The sequence below is a fragment of the Panthera leo genome, chromosome B3 (genome assembly GCF_018350215.1).
Source record: "Panthera leo isolate Ple1 chromosome B3, P.leo_Ple1_pat1.1, whole genome shotgun sequence".
Taxonomy (NCBI): Eukaryota; Metazoa; Chordata; class Mammalia; order Carnivora; family Felidae; genus Panthera; species Panthera leo.
The window spans coordinates 140,866,834-140,884,909 of NC_056684.1; the positions used below are offsets into that span (position 1 = coordinate 140,866,834).

Consider the following 18,076-nt stretch of genomic DNA (forward strand, 5'->3'; position numbering starts at 1 on the left):
GAAACATAATCAATTGGAGATCCCCATTTTATAGGTGAAGAAACTAAGACACGAACTGATCTGCCCGGGGCCGTTTAGGAACAAACACATCTGAGACTGTGTGAACATCCTGATTCCGGTGCTTCCACGAGTTCAGTGGCCCCTAACACTCCAGTGGCAGCAAAAAGGGGTCGAAAGGCTAACCGGGGCTCAGGTGCGCTGCTCCGGGAGGCCACGCTTCTAGAAAATCCTACACAGAAATCTCGATTTCTCAAATAAAACTGAAGATGTTTAACTGCATCTCCAAAGGAGGCCTCTGCGGGATCCCTCTAGATAACAATTCCATTGGTATTTCAACAGCATCAGGGCTGACAAAACCCCCCATTCCCAAGCAAATGTCCCACACGTGGCTCCTGAATAAAGCAGGGCAAATCACCTGCACCTCGCAGACCGGCCTAGTGGCTTAGAGACCACAACACAAAGCAGGCCACCCCGTCATTCAGACACAAACTGGTGTGTGCCCTCAGAAGGCACGAGGGCACCCAGGCAGGGCTACAGAATCCTCTCTTCCAGGAGGATTCTAGACCAGAGAACTTCCGCTGCCCTGCCCCAAGGCTTAACCTAAAACTAGAGGAAGAAATCACCCATAATTTTTATCACTGTGGAGTCGTCAAAATAAAGAAGGCAGAGATAAGCTGGCTTCCTCCTCCTCCTCCTCCGTGTAATAGCCATTAAGTCAGCCAACCACACAGTTACCTGCCAACAGGAACAATTCCCCCCATAGGCACCTTGTTTCCAAAAATCCTAAAATGTATCACATCCCTCTAAAGGGACTGCAGAGACCTAGGATAGGGCCCCTCAAACACACACACACATAATTAGTGTTTCATCTTTCTTTCTGTAAAGGAATCCGGTAACATAAATATTAATCAAACACGAGAATCTGCCTTTCCAGTCTGGGACCATTACGAGTGCCGGATTGTGATCTTTACAGATATTTACAGATATTCAAAGGCAGATTCTATCTTGTTGGAACTGTTATAAATGGACGTCTGAGAAATCACCGAGCAAGTTCAGGCAGATATGAAAACCTTCCTGTCCAGGACTGCCAGCAGCTTTGAGTTCCCAAGTGTTGAATTTGTTACCTTTTCTGTAGGCCTTTCAAAAAATAAATTGACAAATGCCTTCAGATTCCTCCAGAAGAAAAGCAAGCTGCTCAAAGTTCGGGATAGCTAAATCTGAGATTTAAGATTGACTCTTACTCTAAATGCCATGAAGGCATTGTTTACAAAATAGTTTAGCCTTTGATAGCACAGAAAGTGCGATATTCTGTTATGATTTGGGTCAGCCCAAATCATAAATAAATATGTATATACATATTTTTAAAAATTACCTCGACTCCTGTTACAGCAAATGTATTCCGTTTGGTTCAGACCTATTTCTGAATAATGGAAAATAGAGACGTGGTTCCAACTGTAGCCTAGAAAAGCTGTCACAGTGAAGGTAAACTTTTAATCTTCTATAGGCAAACAGCATACATTTTTATTTCTGGAGTAACAGCTTTGGGAAAATGTTTGAACATTTTCTTAAGAGCTTTGTGGTAAATACATTGGGCGTCCAACCACTGCTTTTCTGGGTCTTTAAGGGTCTGTTGGAGTGCTTTAAACAATTGGAGGCCAATTTTTAAGAAGCAAAAATAAAGAGAGACTCCTAGCAAGGTGACCATTTGCATACAAATTCTCTTTCGGGGGGTGCTTATTGTAAGAGAAGTCGGGCTGGAGGAAGGACTGACATTAATTCCCTGTAATTCCACGAGGCTTTGTGCCCTACTCTACTAGAGGGTTCCATTCCCACACAATTGGGAAAACACTTTTGTTCTTGAGTGTTTTAAAATCCCAGCCCCCAGGAATTCCCTCTAGAAAAGCAGGCTCTCCCTCCTCCCCCCACCGGGGGGTGGGGGGTGTGGAAAGCTACAAAGAAAACCACTTTGGGACGGGACTGTTTGCCCTGGATGGACACAAACGCACAAAGGAACTCTTTGAGGCTCCCTGCAAACGGGCCTCACCTGGATCCGGGGAACTGCCGGGCTCTGTCGGGCCAAGGTGGGCTGATGCCGGGCTCGGTCGGGCGCGACCCTTTCAGAGCGTTGGCGGCGGGCGGAGAAGGGATCCCGGGGCGCCCCCGGGACCCAAGACAAATGCCCGGGAAGGAACGCCACCCCAGACAGGAGCCCCGCCCCTCGCGCGCTGGTTTTGAGGCTGGGGCCACTGGCGGGAGTTTTCAGGGGTCCTGAAATGCAATTCCCCACGCCCGGGAAGGTCACTAGTCAGGGCGCGCGCCTGGGGGTCCGGGAGGGGAAGGAGGGTGGAGGAGGGGCGGGCCCGAGCGCACAAAGGGGCCCCGGGCCGGCGGGCTCCCCGCCCTTGACCTTGGGTCTCCGCCTCCATCCATCTCCGCCCGCTGCCAGGGAAGGGGGCTGGCCCGGGGCCAAGGGCGAGCTCGCAGGGCTGCTGCCGGGCGGGGGCCGACAAGGGGCCGCGGGGGGCGGGGGGAAGGGGCTCGGAAAAAAAGACTCGAGGGCTGCAGAGGGCTCCGAGGAAACCTGCATTCCAACTCCCCCGGCTCCCTCTGGAGCCAGGTCCCGGGGAGGCTCCGATTCACTGCACGCCTCCCACCCCCCCCCCCCAAAGCAAAAGTTGCTGGAATGCACCGAGGAAGCCCCCTCCCCTGGGCTAACCCTACGACTCGCCCACTCCCCGCCCCCCTCGGACCCGGGCCGAGAGGGGGAGGGGAGCTGTCAAGGGAGGAAGAAAGAAGCGCGCCTTCCCGGCGAGGCCAGACGCGGGCAGGGTCAGCTGCGCCTCCGCCCGCCCCTCGCCGCCCCGCTCGGGCAGCTGGCCCATTAAGCCCCCGAATTATGCATGGACCTGGAGCCCCCTCGGCCCTCCCGCCCCAAGAAGACACAATCAACGTGCGCGGCGGGCCAGGGCCGGGAGAGCAGAAGAGACGTGGCTGATGGTCGCCTAACCGCGCGCCCCGGGGCGCAGGCTGGAGAGGCCGCGGGCGAATCTGCGAGGCCGGCTGCCCGGAGGGGACCAGGCGCGCCCAAAGGCCCGGGAGCGGCGCCTCAGAGCCCCCCGCGGGACCGCAGCCGGCCGGATGGGGGGTGGGCACCGACCGCGGAGAAGGCCCCCCGGTGCAATCACGGTGTTTGGAAGTGAGAGGAGGGGAGACTTACGGACCCCAACCCTGGAGCCCCCCCAGGGGCGGGGCCTGAAGTCCCCGACCGGCCTGTCAGGAATTCTGCCCCTGCCCCCTCCCACGTGGAAGGGAATGATTTGCTAAAGGCGGCACCGTCAGGGACGGAGGCGAGGAGGCCAGGCGTGGGGAGGGTCGCTGGAGATCCCGAGAGGGGGCAAGATGAGTCTTGAAAGTTGCAAGATGAGTCTTGAAAGTTGCAACCGTCGGGGCACAGGGGGCATTGCGTTGGTGGTGAGGCAGGTGGCGCCTGGTTTCATGGGAGCAGAAGTTCAGTCTCAGGGTTGGTTGGATTCTGATGTCCAACTCCCCACCGCTCCCATAGTCTTAGAAGGCGCCCCCCCACCAGGGACCCCCAGCACTAGGCAGCCCCGAGGGTCTCGCGTCCTCCACTAAATGCCATTTTCCGTGTCCCGAATGGCTGTGCTGTGGGAAAGCAAGTCCCGGACATGGGAGTGTGGAACTTGTTTGCTATCTTGGGCCCTGTTTGTTTCTGGAAATGAGTTCCCTCTCGCTTTTCCTTCCCCTCAAAAGCAAAAGCCAGGTCAGGAAAATTATATACTTCTTTTTCCCAGCGAATAAAGGCGCCTCCTTTGCAGGGAAAGTTTTACAAGCCAATGATGTCAATGATGCAAGGAGAAGACCACACTGTTTAGGTTTCTTAATTGGCTGGCTTTGAACTCTCGGTGGGAGGGGGAAGGAATCCACTCTGGCTCCCTTGGAGAACTTAGTTTTGTGGGGTCTACCGACCTCAATCAAACGTTTTAGCCAGTTGCTGGGGTGGGAAGGGGTCATCAAAGCTTTGTCCTGTTTCTCCATAAGGGAAACAAAGAACCCTAGATGGCTAGAGAGGAAGCCCAGGACAGGCAGTCCCTGGCCACCACCCCCCCCCCTCAAGGGGGGGACCCCTAGAACCCAGCTGGGGGACTACATTCTCCAGATGCCATGCTCTGCCCGGAAAAGTCTTTAAAACAAAGCCAGTGAGTGCTTTCTCTATGACTTTCAAGGATTCCTTTGGTACCTGAAGTCAGAAAAGCTGAATTGTGCTTTCTGGACACTGCAGGGTTGGACAGATGTCGTCACCGGAGCTTCCTCACAATCCAGGCACGGGGGCTAACAAGGGGCAGGGCTCTGTCCATGGGGGTTCATCATGGGTGGGCACTGACCCACACACCTGTTTGTACCTTTGAGTCTGGATTTATCTGCCTGCATCTAAGGCTGTGTCCACACTTGCAACCAGAAGGTTATGGAAGGTGTGCGGGTACCCAGCCCCGGGGCGGTCAACAGCCCTGATCAAACGTTGCCTTGGCTCAGAAAACTAGGTGGCTGTCCTGAGCTGAGAGGTTCACCCCGCCCTCGGCATTGCATCTGAACAGCTGTCTTCTCTCCACAGCAGGAATGGGGGGTTCTGACTTCTCACCTCCAACAAAAGGCCATTTTGTTGATATCCTTCTACCCAAAGGAGCCTGGGGTCCCAGTTTTCATGCAGTTGGGACCAGCAGCAAGCACTCTCCCAACCTAACTCTCATCAAGTGATTCCTCGTTCTCCTGTCACACATTCATCCCCCCACCCCCACCCCAGCACAGAATCATCCTTCCTAAGCCATCCCCTCTCCTCCAGATCAAAACCAGCAGACCACCAGGAGGGCCCTAAGGAAACCCACTTAAAAACAAAATACAAACAGGGGCGCCTGGGTGGCTCAGTCGGTTAAGCGTCCGACTTCAGCTCAGGTCATGATCTCACGGTTCGTGAGTTCAAGCCCCACGTCAGGCTCTGTGCTGACAGCTCAGAGCCTGGAGCCTGCTTTGGATTCCATCTCTCTCTCTCTCTCTCTCTCTCTCTCTGTGCCCCTCCCTGCTCACACACACTCTCTCTCATTCTCTCTCTCTCAAAAATGAATAAACTTAAAAAAAAAATTGTTTAAAAAAATTAAAAAAACAAAATACAAATGAAACCTAGGGGTACCCGGGTGGCTGAGTAGGTTAAGCGGCCAATTTCAGCTCAGGTCATGATTTCATGGCTCATGAGTTTGGCCCCGCATCAGGCTCTGCTTGGAGCCTGCTTGGGATTCCCTCTCTTCCTCTCACTGCCCCTTAGCCATTCTCATGCGCACACGTGTTCTCTCTCCCAAAACAAATAAATAAAAATGAAAAAAATAAAACAAGGGGCGCCTGGGTTGCTCTGTCGGTCGGGTGTCTGACTTCGGCTCAGGTCATGATCTCGTGGTTTGTGAGTTTGAGCCCCACGTCCGGCTCTAGGGCTGATGGCTCGGAGTCCGGAGCCTGTTTTGAATTCTGTTTCTCCCCTCTCTTTGTTCCTCCCCCACTCACGCTCTGTCTCTGTCTGTCTCTCAAAAATAAATAAACATTCAAACTAAAAAATAAAGTAATTACATAAAATAAAACCTAGAAGCCTTGCCCTCTCCAGAAAGGCCTCCAGGTCCCTGGGTCCAGCTCGGAGCCTCCAAGTCCTGGTCACCTGGAGCCAGGAGCTCCTTCTTGGGCTTAATTTGGGCAAGGCCGAGGCCCCTACACCCTTAGGTCAACCGGTCACCACCTAGGAACGCCTGGGTCACGGCTGGCTTCAGGTTTTGTGGGGCCTGAGGTTTATACCATTCGGGAGGGAGGTCCTTTTAACAAAAACAACGAAAAAAAAAACACCAAACCACACCCACAACATCAGGGTCAGGGCCTGGAAGACATACACGAGTGGTCCCGAGCCCACACTCGGTGACCCTCTCCGTGAAGGCAGCAAATCCTCCCAGAAGGCTCTCTGCAGCTTTGAGCAGAACTAGCTCTCATTTCGGCCACCAGTGTCTTCAAAGAAAGTTACTTCCTAAGCCCAAAGGAGGAAAGCCTTTCGGGCCGCTGGGTGGGAGGGTATAGGTAGGAAGCTTCCCCTCCCCCACACGTGCGGGGGTGGGGGGGGGGGCCTGCAGCTGTTGGAAACCACTGGTAGCTCCTTCTCCTATTTCAGCTCAGGAAGCTCAGGCCCAAAGAGGGGGAGGGTCCGCTCAAGGTCACACCGCCCGTTAGCCGCAGGGCATGGACACGTACCCCGGGTCTCTGGCCCGAGTCCACTCTGCCTGCCACTCCCCCCCGCATTCAGTAGGCCCGGCTCAGCCCCTAACAAGGCGGCTTTGCACAGCGGTCGGCACAAAACCCACCGACGTGCACAGGACCGGGGTGGGGGCAGGTCCACCGTCCCGACTTCTTCAGCTCCCACGAGGCCCCAGGTCTCGTCGCGGAGCTTGCCCCTCAGGGTGGAGATCACTCGTCGTCTGGCTGGCACCAGAAGCGGCCTGTGCCAGCCGCAGTTACAGACCCTCGTGGTCCCCTGGGCTCCCTGTGAGGAGGTCACTGGCCGGGAGTCGGGAGGCCAGCGCCCAGGCTCGACTCTGCCGCTGCCTCGAGAAGCGTTTATGCAAAAGCCTCTTAACCCCTCTAGGACTCGGTCTCCTCATCTACAAAACGAAAGTAGTAACTGATTTATCACCTCTCATGGGGCAGAGACAGTGGATGGGAACAGAGGATGAACTACGACCACGGGATGCACAGCGGCGCCACAGGAAGAGCATGACTGCCTGAGTTCACACCCTGGGCCCCTACTACCAGCTGTGTGACCCTGGGCAAATTACTCAACGTCTCTGTGCTTCAGTTTCCTCTTTGGTATTGTGGGCTTCATACCAGCACCCTAGCTCCTGGAGGTGTGAGGAGGTTTAAATCAGTCAATAGTTGCCAAGCCCTTCAAACAGCGAGTGGTCCACCGTAAGTTCTCGTAAGTGCGCGTTAAATTCAAAACCCAAATGTGAAAATGCAGTCTTTTTGTTTCTTCAGGGAAAAGATGAACCCGAGGGCACAGGGGTGACAGCCGGACTGCCCTAGTTATAGTTTACTGACAGAGCCCCCTCCTAACAGTTTCTACAGCTAATGGTTATGCATCAGTCAGGAACGAAAATTGGCAAAAAAAAAAAAAAGGCTAGCTGTCAAGTGCCTAATAAAAAACTTACGCCAACTGCTAACTATTTACTGTCAAATGAAAAACCCAATAATAATAATAATAATAATAACTGAGGCTGAGGGTTCCCCACCTGAGAGCCAGCGCCTTCCCTCGCTCCCTTCCTTAACTTCCTCTCCTCCTTCCTGAATGGCTCTGCAAGCTTGGAAATCACAGATAATAAGGGCCCCAAACCTAAAGGAAACCTGAGGAAAAAAACCAAAATGACCCTGTAGCTAACTAGGACTTTTTGTCTGTCTTTATTTATTTATTTACTTATTTACTTTATTTACTTATTTATTTATTTATTTATTTATTGTTAATGTTTATTTATTTTTGCAAGAGAGACAGAGAGAGAGAGAGAGACAGAGCATGAGCGGGGGAGGGGCAGACAGAGAGGGAGACAGAATCCGAAGCAGGCTCCAGGCTCCCAGCTGTCAGCACAGAGCCCGATGCCGGGCTCGAACCCACAAACCGCGAGATCATGACCTGAGCCGAAGTCAGACGCTCGACCGACTGAGCCACCCAGGCGTCCCTTGTCTTCTTTTTAATTCAATACAATTTTCAACTACAATTCAGTGCGACAGTCATGTTTACAGCTGCTGACACTCTGCAGCCGTTGGTACCATTTACCTCCAGTCTCTGGCCCCCCGTTTACAAGTGAGGAAACTGGGTCTCCGCAAGGGAAAAGGGCTTGCCTCCAGTCACACGGCTTGGTGTGGCGAGAGGGCACCTGACTCCAGATAACTGGGGTCTGGGCTCAGCCCTGCCAGTAACCAGCTCCAGGTAAGAATGGGAGGGTCAGCAAGGAGATCCTTCCAGCTCAGGCCAAGAGGCCACAATCCCCACACGGATCCCTCCGGTGGTTCTCCATTATTAATAACAGCTAACAACTCCACAAGGACCTAGTGCGTGCGTACGTGGTCTAAATCAAACCTTGCAACAAGCCTGAAAGGTACCTCCATGCTACAGGAAATGGGGACTTGGAGAGGTGAAAAACTGGTTGAAGGTCATGCAACAAGTCACTGGCAAACCCCAAATCCCAGCCCAGATCCACCCATCTGCATTCCTATCTTATTGCCTTCTTCCCCACTACCCACCTCTCCAAAACCTTCACCACGAAGTACAGACAACAGTATGATGTTACCACAGACCGTGGGTCAAGACCTCTGGGGCCTGAAGGCCCTGGGCCATATCCGCAAGTGTCATACCCTGGGATGCTCTTCGAAGACCTTGGACAGGGTCTAGAGGTAGCGCCTGCCCCCACAGGTCTCGCCAGCCAGGCAGCGTTGGACTACGCTTCCCTAGAAACCTCCATTCCCTGGGCTACCTGAGGTAGCCAGGCAGCGTCGAGGCTGACTCCACTTTGCCGTGTGACCTTGGGCAAGCCCCTTAGCCCCTCCAAGCATTAGCTCAAAGTGGGGTTAGAAATACCTATTTCAAAGCGGGGTTAGAGGTACCTGTTTGAAGGTTGGTATCTATTTCAAGACGACATACGCCAAGAAAAGCACCTAGCACGATGTGGGTTACCAGGTAGGCCCCCTCTTTCTTCCCCATCGGCCACCAGCCCTGCCCAAGTTCTGGGGTCAGCCCTACTATGCCTAGCCCCAGGGCCATGTCTCTCAGGCAGCCCCCTCCACCATTCCTTGGTGCAGACAGAACTAATAATTAGCTGTCACAATTTAATAATACAAAAATATAATCCATGCGACAACACACGCGGATTTAACTAATCTTAATTTGGAGGCAAAATAACAACTCTAAATATATCAAGCGCAAGTTTTTAAAGACACCCTGCAAGTGGGGTTTATCTCCATTTTCCAGCACAAGCAAGTTATTTAGTTTCTTCCACTGGCCAAGCTAATATTCTCCTTTTCACATTTATCTCTCTCTCTTTTTTTTTTTTTTTTTTAAAGTCTGAAGTGCACATTTGCAGAGCGGCATGTAAATCCTCTGGCTGATCAGAAGCCCTTTTCTGCAACACATTTTGACTAGTGATGGGTCACTGGGACCCCAAACCAAGTCCCCTGCCTGTGTCCCGCCTGCTACGAGGACCCCCTCCCACCCCCCCCTCCTGCCTCCAGGCGCATCCCTGTCCCTTCTTAGGTTCTAGATGAAGATGTGCAGAGCGGGTGGGGCCATCGCAGCAGGGAACTGCCTGCTCCTTCCAGCCCAGGGGGATCTGCCACCTCCTGTCACCCGCTGCCTGCCTCCTGCATTTCTCCAGAAATCTGACATTTGGGGTTTGGGGAAAGGACGGGGAAAAAAGGCAAAAGGCAAACCTATGACTGACAGCTGATGGCTCATTCCTCCGGTTACAGCTCCATTTGGTTATGGAAGGGGTGATAACACGTAAAAACGAATTACCTGTGATCAAGAGCCTTCCCTCCAGTGGCTATAAAATGGGGATTTCTAAGGAGGAATCGGTGTAAATGGCTGAGAGAGATACCCCAGGTGAGTTTTCAAGATTCTCACTGAGGAGCAAACACCTCGTGCTTTCAAGCAGGGTCCACGCTCTTTTAGAAAGCTTTTTAGAAGCTTCCGCCTGTCAGGCATCTGGCTGCAGGGGGACCCTGCATTAGGTGGGTGCCCTAGAGGCCTCCGTCCGTCCCTGGCATGGGACTGAAAAGTAGGTACGGGGAGGAACCCGAGGCCCAGAAAAGTGAGGCGGCCTGTCTGGGTGGGTTCTGGAATCGCACCCCTCCCGACCGCCACCAAAGCCCATGCTGCCCACAGTCCTCCCCAGAGTGACCCGCTATCCGAGCGGTCACCACGCGACAGTAACGTGACCAAAGATGACTGGGGGAGAGGGACACACAACAGCTGTGCGGACTCGGTTTCCCACGGCGGAATTCTCCGAGCCCAATGGAAGTTTCTCCCCAGTTCCTGGAAGGCCTACTTTAGCACCGCTAACAGCAGGGAACGATGGAGCTGGGGTAACAGCACCAGCAAGGGAGGAGGAGGAGGAGGAGGAGGAGGAGGAGGAGGAGGAGGGGGAGGAGGGGGAGGAGGAGGAGAAGGGCGGGAGGCCGCAGCACGTGGGCCGGGTGCCAGGCACGCATCATCCGCGCCCCACAGTTACTGTTGGGTGAGGAAACTGCAGCTTGGAAGGTCAGGTCACCCGGCCAAGGCTGGCAGGCAGCACGTGGCCTCCCTGGTGCAAGCTGAGAGCCCCAAGCACCCCAAGCCCCCTTCTCCCCACCCTTCCTCAAGTCACCCGTCCCAGATAACGGTTCAGAGACTCCCGCTCTTTGCAAACCACGGAACCCACCTCCTCTCCCCCTCCCCCCACCCCAGGATCTGCTACCCTCACCTCCCAGCTCCATCAGAACCCTCCGCACAGGTGGGAGAATGTAGTGGGAAAGGGACTTAGGAAATGTGAAGAACTCCTACAGAGGCAGACGCCTGCCCTGAGTCGGGTCTCCAGGCCGAAGCCCCCACCTCTGCCCAAGCGCCCCCCCCGCCCCCACCCATCTGTCCCCAGATGGGCCTCAGACACAGGCACCATGGACCTCCCCTGGCCACAGCACACGGCCAAGGTGCAGGGCCCAGGGCCGTAACTGCACACATCAAGAGTGAGGTTGCTACCTACTCATACTCCACCATGTCCCCCAAGGGGGACAGAGAAGCAGCCCAGAAGGCCATGCTCCCACCCCCTGGGGTTCTGTCACCCCTTGGCCAGGTGGGGAGGCTCTGGGCAGGAGAAGAGCAACAGGTGCTTGTTTAGTAAATGAATAAACGAATGAATGAATGAATGAACGAAGAATGAACGCCCTCCAGGATACAAAGTCCAGAAAGTTCCTCCTGCCACTCTCCTACTTCTCTATCATTAAAAAAAAGAAAAGAAAAGAAATAATTAACTACTCCTTTTATGCCCATCTCCAAACTGCAGTGTCCCAAGGAAAGGGCTGATCCAGAGTCCTACCGGGGTGCAATGACTGACCGAATTTCAACCCCCATCTCACCCTGGGGGGGGCCGGCCGTGCGGGTGGAAGGGAGCCCACATATTTACAGGCCAGCCCCGCCCCTCCATCTCGGGATCCCCGCCTCTGGAAGCATGGAGGGCTAGAACCCGTCTGGACAACACACAGACTGTTGGTTCCAGGAAAGAAAAGGCACTCGGGGTCACCATGAGCACCTCACTCGCGACAGCCAAGCCAGAGACCAACACCCAAGAGGTTAACAGCCACCGGCTCACCGGCAACCGGCCTTGGGAAGCACAGCGGGGCACGGACGGGCTCGAGCGCATCCCTCCCCGGCACAGACGGGAAGCAGGAACAGGGGAGGCCCGGGCGAGGCCAGCGGTGCCACGGGCCTGGGCAGCAGCTGTGCGGATTTCCGGAAGCCCGGGCGGAGAAGCGCCTGTGATTCCTAGTCCCCCTCTTAAAATATAAAGACTCAATTATCTTTGAGCAGCTTGCTTTACACATGAATTGACACATTTATTTTACAATAAATAACTGAAAGTTATCTGTGTTTCCTTTACTGTTAATCTACACAGAGAAATAATAAACAGGGCTTGTCTACAGAAATGCAAGTAATGCAAGTCCTCAGAATTCAATTAAGCTAAAATAATTAATGCTCCCACCATATTAAATTCCTTTACACATTGGAGCCACTGAAGTTTTATTCTTTAATCTTTTCCTTTTTATTAAATGAAGAAGAAGAAGAAGAAGAAGAAGAAGAAGAAGAAGAAGAAGAAGAAGAAGAAGGAGGAGGAGGGGAAGAAGGAGAAGAAGAGGAAGGAGAAAAAGAAAATTTGGTGCCCAAGTGGGGAGGGGAAAAAGGGAAAAGGGAGACTGGAAAGAAAGCATGATGTCTTTAGACATCGTGGTTGTCTTCAGCTGACACAGCATGGAGACTGTTTTGTGCCTTTGATTAAAATAACATTTTAAATGCTTTGAACAAACATATCTCTTTAGACTTCTAAGGGATTATTTTACATATTTCTTCGAGAATGAAGAAATCCATTCGTCCTGTTGCTGAACAGAAAAGGCCAAGAATATCTTTCGTCACACATAAAATAAAAATACTGTAGGCTGCTGCAGTATTAGAACCCGAGAAAAGGGGCGCGGGGAGGGGTGGGGGGATGAGGACAAAGCCGCCTTGCAGATTAACTTTTGCCTTTTATGAAATCACATTCAGTGGCTTTCTTAAACAAACCTGCCCACAGTGATCAGCAGGCTCTCGCTGGGAAATACCTTCAACGTAAAACGAGGATTCGGATGGTTTTTGGTGAAAGCAAAATGCCTTTCCATCCATTGAAACAGTAGTAGGGACCAGAGTCTCATGGGCAGAAGCCCCCCCGCCCCCCGCCCCGTGCCAGAAAGGTCTGTGGACACTGACGCCAGGTGTTTATTCTACTGGAGAAAACTACGCCCCCAGTGTCAAAGAAAAGAAAGCCACGGGAACACCAACAACACCAACCTAAGGGACCCAGCACCTTTCTCGACCGGAGGTTCCAACCCTAACGAAGGCAGCATCGCTAAGCTCCACAGGGCATTCTGAGAAACCGGGGTTTACGTGACCACGGCCCTGAGCGCATTTGGACATTCTCCTCAAAGCCCTTGGCAACTTGACAGCGTGAGAGGGGTCACTCCAGGACCCCCACCAGAAGGCAAAGCCCACAGGCCAGTAGGATTTGACGGGGTCTCCCCAGCACCCGGCATGTGCCAGTGGGAGTCTGCACACAACCACAGTCTCTTCCCAAGAGAGAGCTCATTCATCCCATTTTACAGATGGGCACATTGAGGCCCAACCTCTCCAAGCTGCCAGGTGGCTTGCTTGCTGCATCGCCCTGACTGCCTCCTGGGAGATGGGACCCTCTGCCCCAGCAGGCCCACCCTCCGAGGAGGAGCACCCAGAGCCTCGGTCCCTCCAGCACCTCCGCTAGCTGCCATGCCGAAAACTCAGCCGGCACCTACTCGCCCACTGAGGCACCAGAGGGGACCCCGGTGGGAAAGTTCCGCTAGCAAAGCATTTACGGAGCCCCTTGCTCATTCAGTCCTCATACCAGGCCCATCGGTATTTTCACCCACTGTTAACAGATGAGGAAACTGAGTCCTAGACTCGAAGCAGCTTGTCCAATGTCAACCGGCAGGATCCGAACCCTCATCTGCAGGCACCCTGATGCCATCTTTCTGTAGGTTCCAGGGAACACGGGCAACCAAGGCCTTCTTTCTCTGCTGGGCCTCCCAGGCTCAGAAGTACGAACCAGAAGCTGGCACGGAGCGTGGGCTCCCCGGACGAGGCTCTGGTGTGCCGTGGCCACGGCCCGGAGGGTGCCAATTCACTGTGGCGAGCAGACCCAGCTGGAGGACGCAACCCGACCCCTGCTGGTCCAGGTGGTCAGCTGGGTGGGCATGCCGAAGGGGAGGGGCGCAGTGCTCCAACACGTCCCCACAGCCCCTTCCTTAGACCTCCTGGAAGGATCAGGCAACATCAGAAGGGGCCTCTGAGACCACCTCTTTTTACAGATGGGAATCTGAGGCCAGAGAGAGGAAGAGGAGGAGATGAGGGCTCCTGTCCCAAAGCGCCTGCCAGGCCCTCCCCTCAGGCCACATCTCATCCCACCTCACAACAACCCTACGGAGATAGGTCTCCTCAGCTCCATTTCAGAGATGGAAAAACTGATTTGTCCAAGTCGTGAACACAGACGCCAACCCAAGACTATCTGGCTGCACAGCCAGAGACTGAGCCAAGAACACCAGCAAACCGAGGGCCAGTTAGCCTTCCGAATTTCCATTCCGTACTCCCGGCCACCTATGGACTAGGCCCCACAACACAGTCTCACTGCCAAAAGCAAAGCCACCAGCGGCCAGCTGTGCCTCTCTAAGCCCCAGGCCTGTCTCGTCCTGAGAGTCACCCAGACAGTGGCCCCTCAGAAAGGGCCAGCCCTGGCTGGTGGTCCTATCCCCGTAGGCCCCAGATCCTCCCGGTACCGGCCCCCGGCACAGCGAGGGGGGAGGCAGGCGTGGGACCCGGGAGGTGGCTGCAGCGGTGCCCTGGCCGGTGCAACGCTCCATACCTGCAATGTTCTCCTGCTTGGGGCAGATGCCTTTCGTGGGCGAGACCAGGTGGTCATCTTCGTCGGGGGTGACCTGGATCCCGATCTCCACCGGCTCGGACACTTTCCTGAGCTCGGAGCGCGAAGAGGGCGGCGGGCTGCCCTTATCCAGGCCTTTGTCATAGCAAGCACCCAGGCTGCCGCCACACTGTTTCTTCTTGTGCTCTATAAAAACGAGGATGTCCCCCAGGGGGAAGTTCATCTGACACTGTCCACAGGTGAGCAGGTCAGGGTCGGGGCCACCCACCATCAGCCCCAGGCTGCTGGGCTCCTCTATTTCCAGACCCTCGTCTTCCTCGAGGATGGCGGCCTCCACATGGTCAGCCTCTGCTGGAAGAGAGAGAGGAGAGGGGGGTAGAGAAGACAGAGATGGGCTTAGGCAATCACAGGCACCCCTCGGCCATCCCAACCCTTCCCCACCAAGAGGGGGCCCCTCCGCTGCAGGATACTAGAGTTCACCAAGTCCGTGCATGACCCCTGGAAGCCACAGATGGGCAAACTGAGGCCCCAGGAGCAACTCCGCAGCTCCCGTTTGTTGCTTAACTTACTGCTGAACTGACTGCTTTGTAGTTTATTTGCTGTCGATTTCCCCCCCTCCCTGCACCCCCCCCCACGACATAGCATGTAAACACATACACGTGCGCGTGCACAGAACACCCATCCCGCTTTCACAAGAGGCTCAGTGTCACGAGCCCAGTGCTTCAAGCTAGAGACGAGTCTCTCCCGCTTTACATCCTCTGAGAATCACCCGGGGAGCTCCGAACACCACCCCCCCACACACACACACACACATATACACACAGTGCTCAGACGGCAGCCCAGACCAGTTACAGGGAGATCCAAAAGTCAGATTGTCTTTTTGTTTTTTTAAGACTCCTCAGGTGATTCCAGTGGGCAGCCGAGGCTGAGAGCTTCCAGCCGGTTCCCCCTGCCGGGGCTGGCTCGGCCGCCCCTCCCCCCTTCCCTTCCAGCGTTCATTCATGTCCTCCCCATTCATGGGAGCCTTGCTTGTATTCCTCTACCTCAGACCTGGCTGCACCCCAGACAAGAAAGCAGAACCCCAGACGGGCGTCAGGCAGCCAGTCCTTAGGAGAGAAAGAAGCCCGCATGCTCAGAAAGCAACAAGTGAGTGTTGGTTCAAAAAGAAATGCTGAAGAAAAACACAATGCCGGGGAAAGGACGCCGAGAGAGTCGGCTGGCTGAAAGAGGGAGCCGGCTTTCCTGCCAAACACCCTGCTCCTGGTCAGCCCTCCACCACTTTGTAGATTTCCCAACACTCATCAACTCCCCCACTGTCCTTTTTGTTGGTTGGTTTTATTTTCACTCCCAGAAAAAGAAAAGGAAAAAAAACAAAAAACAAAAAAAAAACTGTTCAGGCTCCAAACGCATTTCTTGGCAGATGACAAGCCACACTTTCAATGGGCTGTACATTTTCACGTTTCTTTAGCAGCAGATATATTTCCTTTTTTTTTTTCTTTTTTTTTTGTAGGGGACATAGGACCCAAATATTTTGAAGCCAATAAATGCCTCAAAAAGCAGCAACACCCAGGGGGAAAACTGGAGGGCTCGGCAGCCGAAAGTGTCATAAATAAGGGAAGTGGGCAACGAGGTTGCACACTCCCTCGGGGTCTGAGCAAACTTGGGTTGTAATTTTTCAGGAGCCAACGACTTAGTCGTAAAGACAGAGCAAGTGTCGGGGTCCTCAGAAAAGCCAAGGGACAGCCAGAGGTCTGCGACCCGAGGAGGCAGGTAAATTTTCAGTTGTATGGTATTTAGTGAGGGATGATGAAAACCACAGAGGAACAGAGAGAAGGAATGGAAGGGAGGAAAACACATTCCGTGGCAGTGAAGTTACTGACGGGCCAGAGCCAAAGAACAGATAATTTAAGGAAAAAATTCTGTGGCATCTTCTATCCTCCATATAAATCACTGTTCTGTATTTTCTAAACACAGCTTCTTCAGGGCCTGTGAGAGTCCACGGGTGATGCTGAATCTAGAACGGGCAGTGTAATCCACAGAACATGGTCGAACCCGCGTGGACAGGTTGATACGCAGGTGTTGCTGGGAAGGGAAGTTACGATTTGAGATCCTGCCTGTGGTTACAGAAAAACAGACAGATTCCTCCGTGAATTACACGGAGACATGCATTAGACCCATGGCAGCACAAAAATACCACGAGGATGAGGAAATCCTAAATCTGTTGCCGGCATACCTCTAACACAAAGAACCTAAAAGGTAAGAGAAACAGTTTTCACCAAGCCAGCCCTGGGAACCATTAATTACACTCTAAAAAAAAAAAAAAAAGAAAGAAAGAAAAGAAAAGAAAAAAGAAAGAAATCAAGAATTTACTTAAAAAGGAGTTGGATACATAATTAATTTACCAATTTATTTTATGAAAAGATGCTTTGGTATGGCTCAAATGTAATCACAACCCTCACGCCCGAACGGTGGTTGTAGGGGGGACCCAGATTCCTGCGAACGGTTTGTCAGAATGTAAAAGGTAATTATTCGGTGCTTCTTTTCCCTTTAATGATCTAACATTGAGCAATACTGTTTATATTGAAAAGCTCGCACCTTTAATTACCAATTACATATACATAATTTCAGAGCCAAAGGAGAGGGCTGTGAAAACAGTTCTTTAGAAATATAAGGATGTATTGTGCGCCATTTCTAGAGAGGGAGCTCTAATAAATGGGAGGAGGATGTCAAAATATTGTTTTGTTAAAAAAAAAAAAAGGAGAGAAGCACAAAGGAAATGAGATGAAAAGCAAAAAAAAAAAAAAAAAAAAGTACAAAATGAAACAGAGCATTCCGACAGACGGGGCAAGCTCCAAGCTCCGTGGTGGGAAGGGTGGCCGGACCCGGTCCTGTCTGAACTGCCACTCGCAAGTAGGCCTGGCAACGTTGCTGCGTCACCGTCACCGAGGCGGCCACCCTTCCAGCGTGACCATCCTCGCTGAGGACCAGGAGGCGTTTCCTGCCGCTCAATAGTTTAATCTTTCTTTTCCTTGTTGTGTTTTGTTTTGCTTTTCATTAACTTTTTCGGCCCTGTCTGTCCGCTCCCCTGGGAGGAGCTCTAGAAAGCTCCAACACCTCCTCTCTACTCCCAGGGTTTAAGCTACGTAATTTCAATTCGTCCCTTTAATTCAAAAGAAACACAGACTTCTTTCAGAATTAGCAAAGGTCAAGGAAGCCTGCCTGTCCCCAAGCTCCTGACTCTGCCTACTATCCTTTGCTAAGGACTGGGTACCAGCACTTTTTTCCTTTCTCTCTCTCTCTCAACCTCTCTCTCTCTCTCTCTCTCTCTCTTTTTTTTTTTTTGGCAACATCTGGTTTTCTTTCCTTTATTTGGCTCTCTCCGCCTTTTCACTTTCCTCATGCAGCAGGCCCTGTGAATCCCCTGCACCGAGTTTGAAAGTATCCAAAATCCTTCACTGTGCTGCAGTCGTGACTCTGGGCACCGCCCCTCCTCCCAGCTCCCCCCCTGCAGCCAAGCCTCCTGGGCAGCCAGCCCTGCAGGGTGTCCCACAGAACAGCTCTGAACCCGGACTTCCCAGACCCAGGGCCCAGGGCCCAGCTAGCGGCCTCCTAGGGAGGGCCAGGGGCAAAAGAAACAAACAAATCTTCCCTCCCACTGTCAGTGTTGAAAGTCAAACTCAAAGATGACAGCTCTAAGAATGGGGTTTCCTCTCTCCAGCCCTGGGGTGTGGGGCCCTGCCGGGTGAGATACTTCCCAGGAAGGTGGCAACGTGACCCCCAAAGTTCAGGGAACAGAG

General features: G+C 53.2%; 1 protein-coding gene across 4 annotated transcripts in view; it reads right to left on the minus strand.

Moving 5' to 3' along the window:
* The window catches only part of BCL11B (BAF chromatin remodeling complex subunit BCL11B), a 92,659-nt gene that overhangs the window by 64,419 nt on the left and 10,164 nt on the right, over positions 1 to 18,076 (minus strand). For 2 of the 4 annotated variants that reach the window (XM_042944247.1, XM_042944245.1), the window contains exon 2: positions 14,262 to 14,627. In XM_042944247.1, the coding sequence (XP_042800181.1) occupies positions 14,262 to 14,627 (366 nt within the window). Of the gene's footprint in view, positions 1 to 14,261; positions 14,631 to 18,076 lie in introns of all 4 variants that reach the window. The other 2 variants (XM_042944246.1, XM_042944244.1) reach the window with 1 other exon arrangement.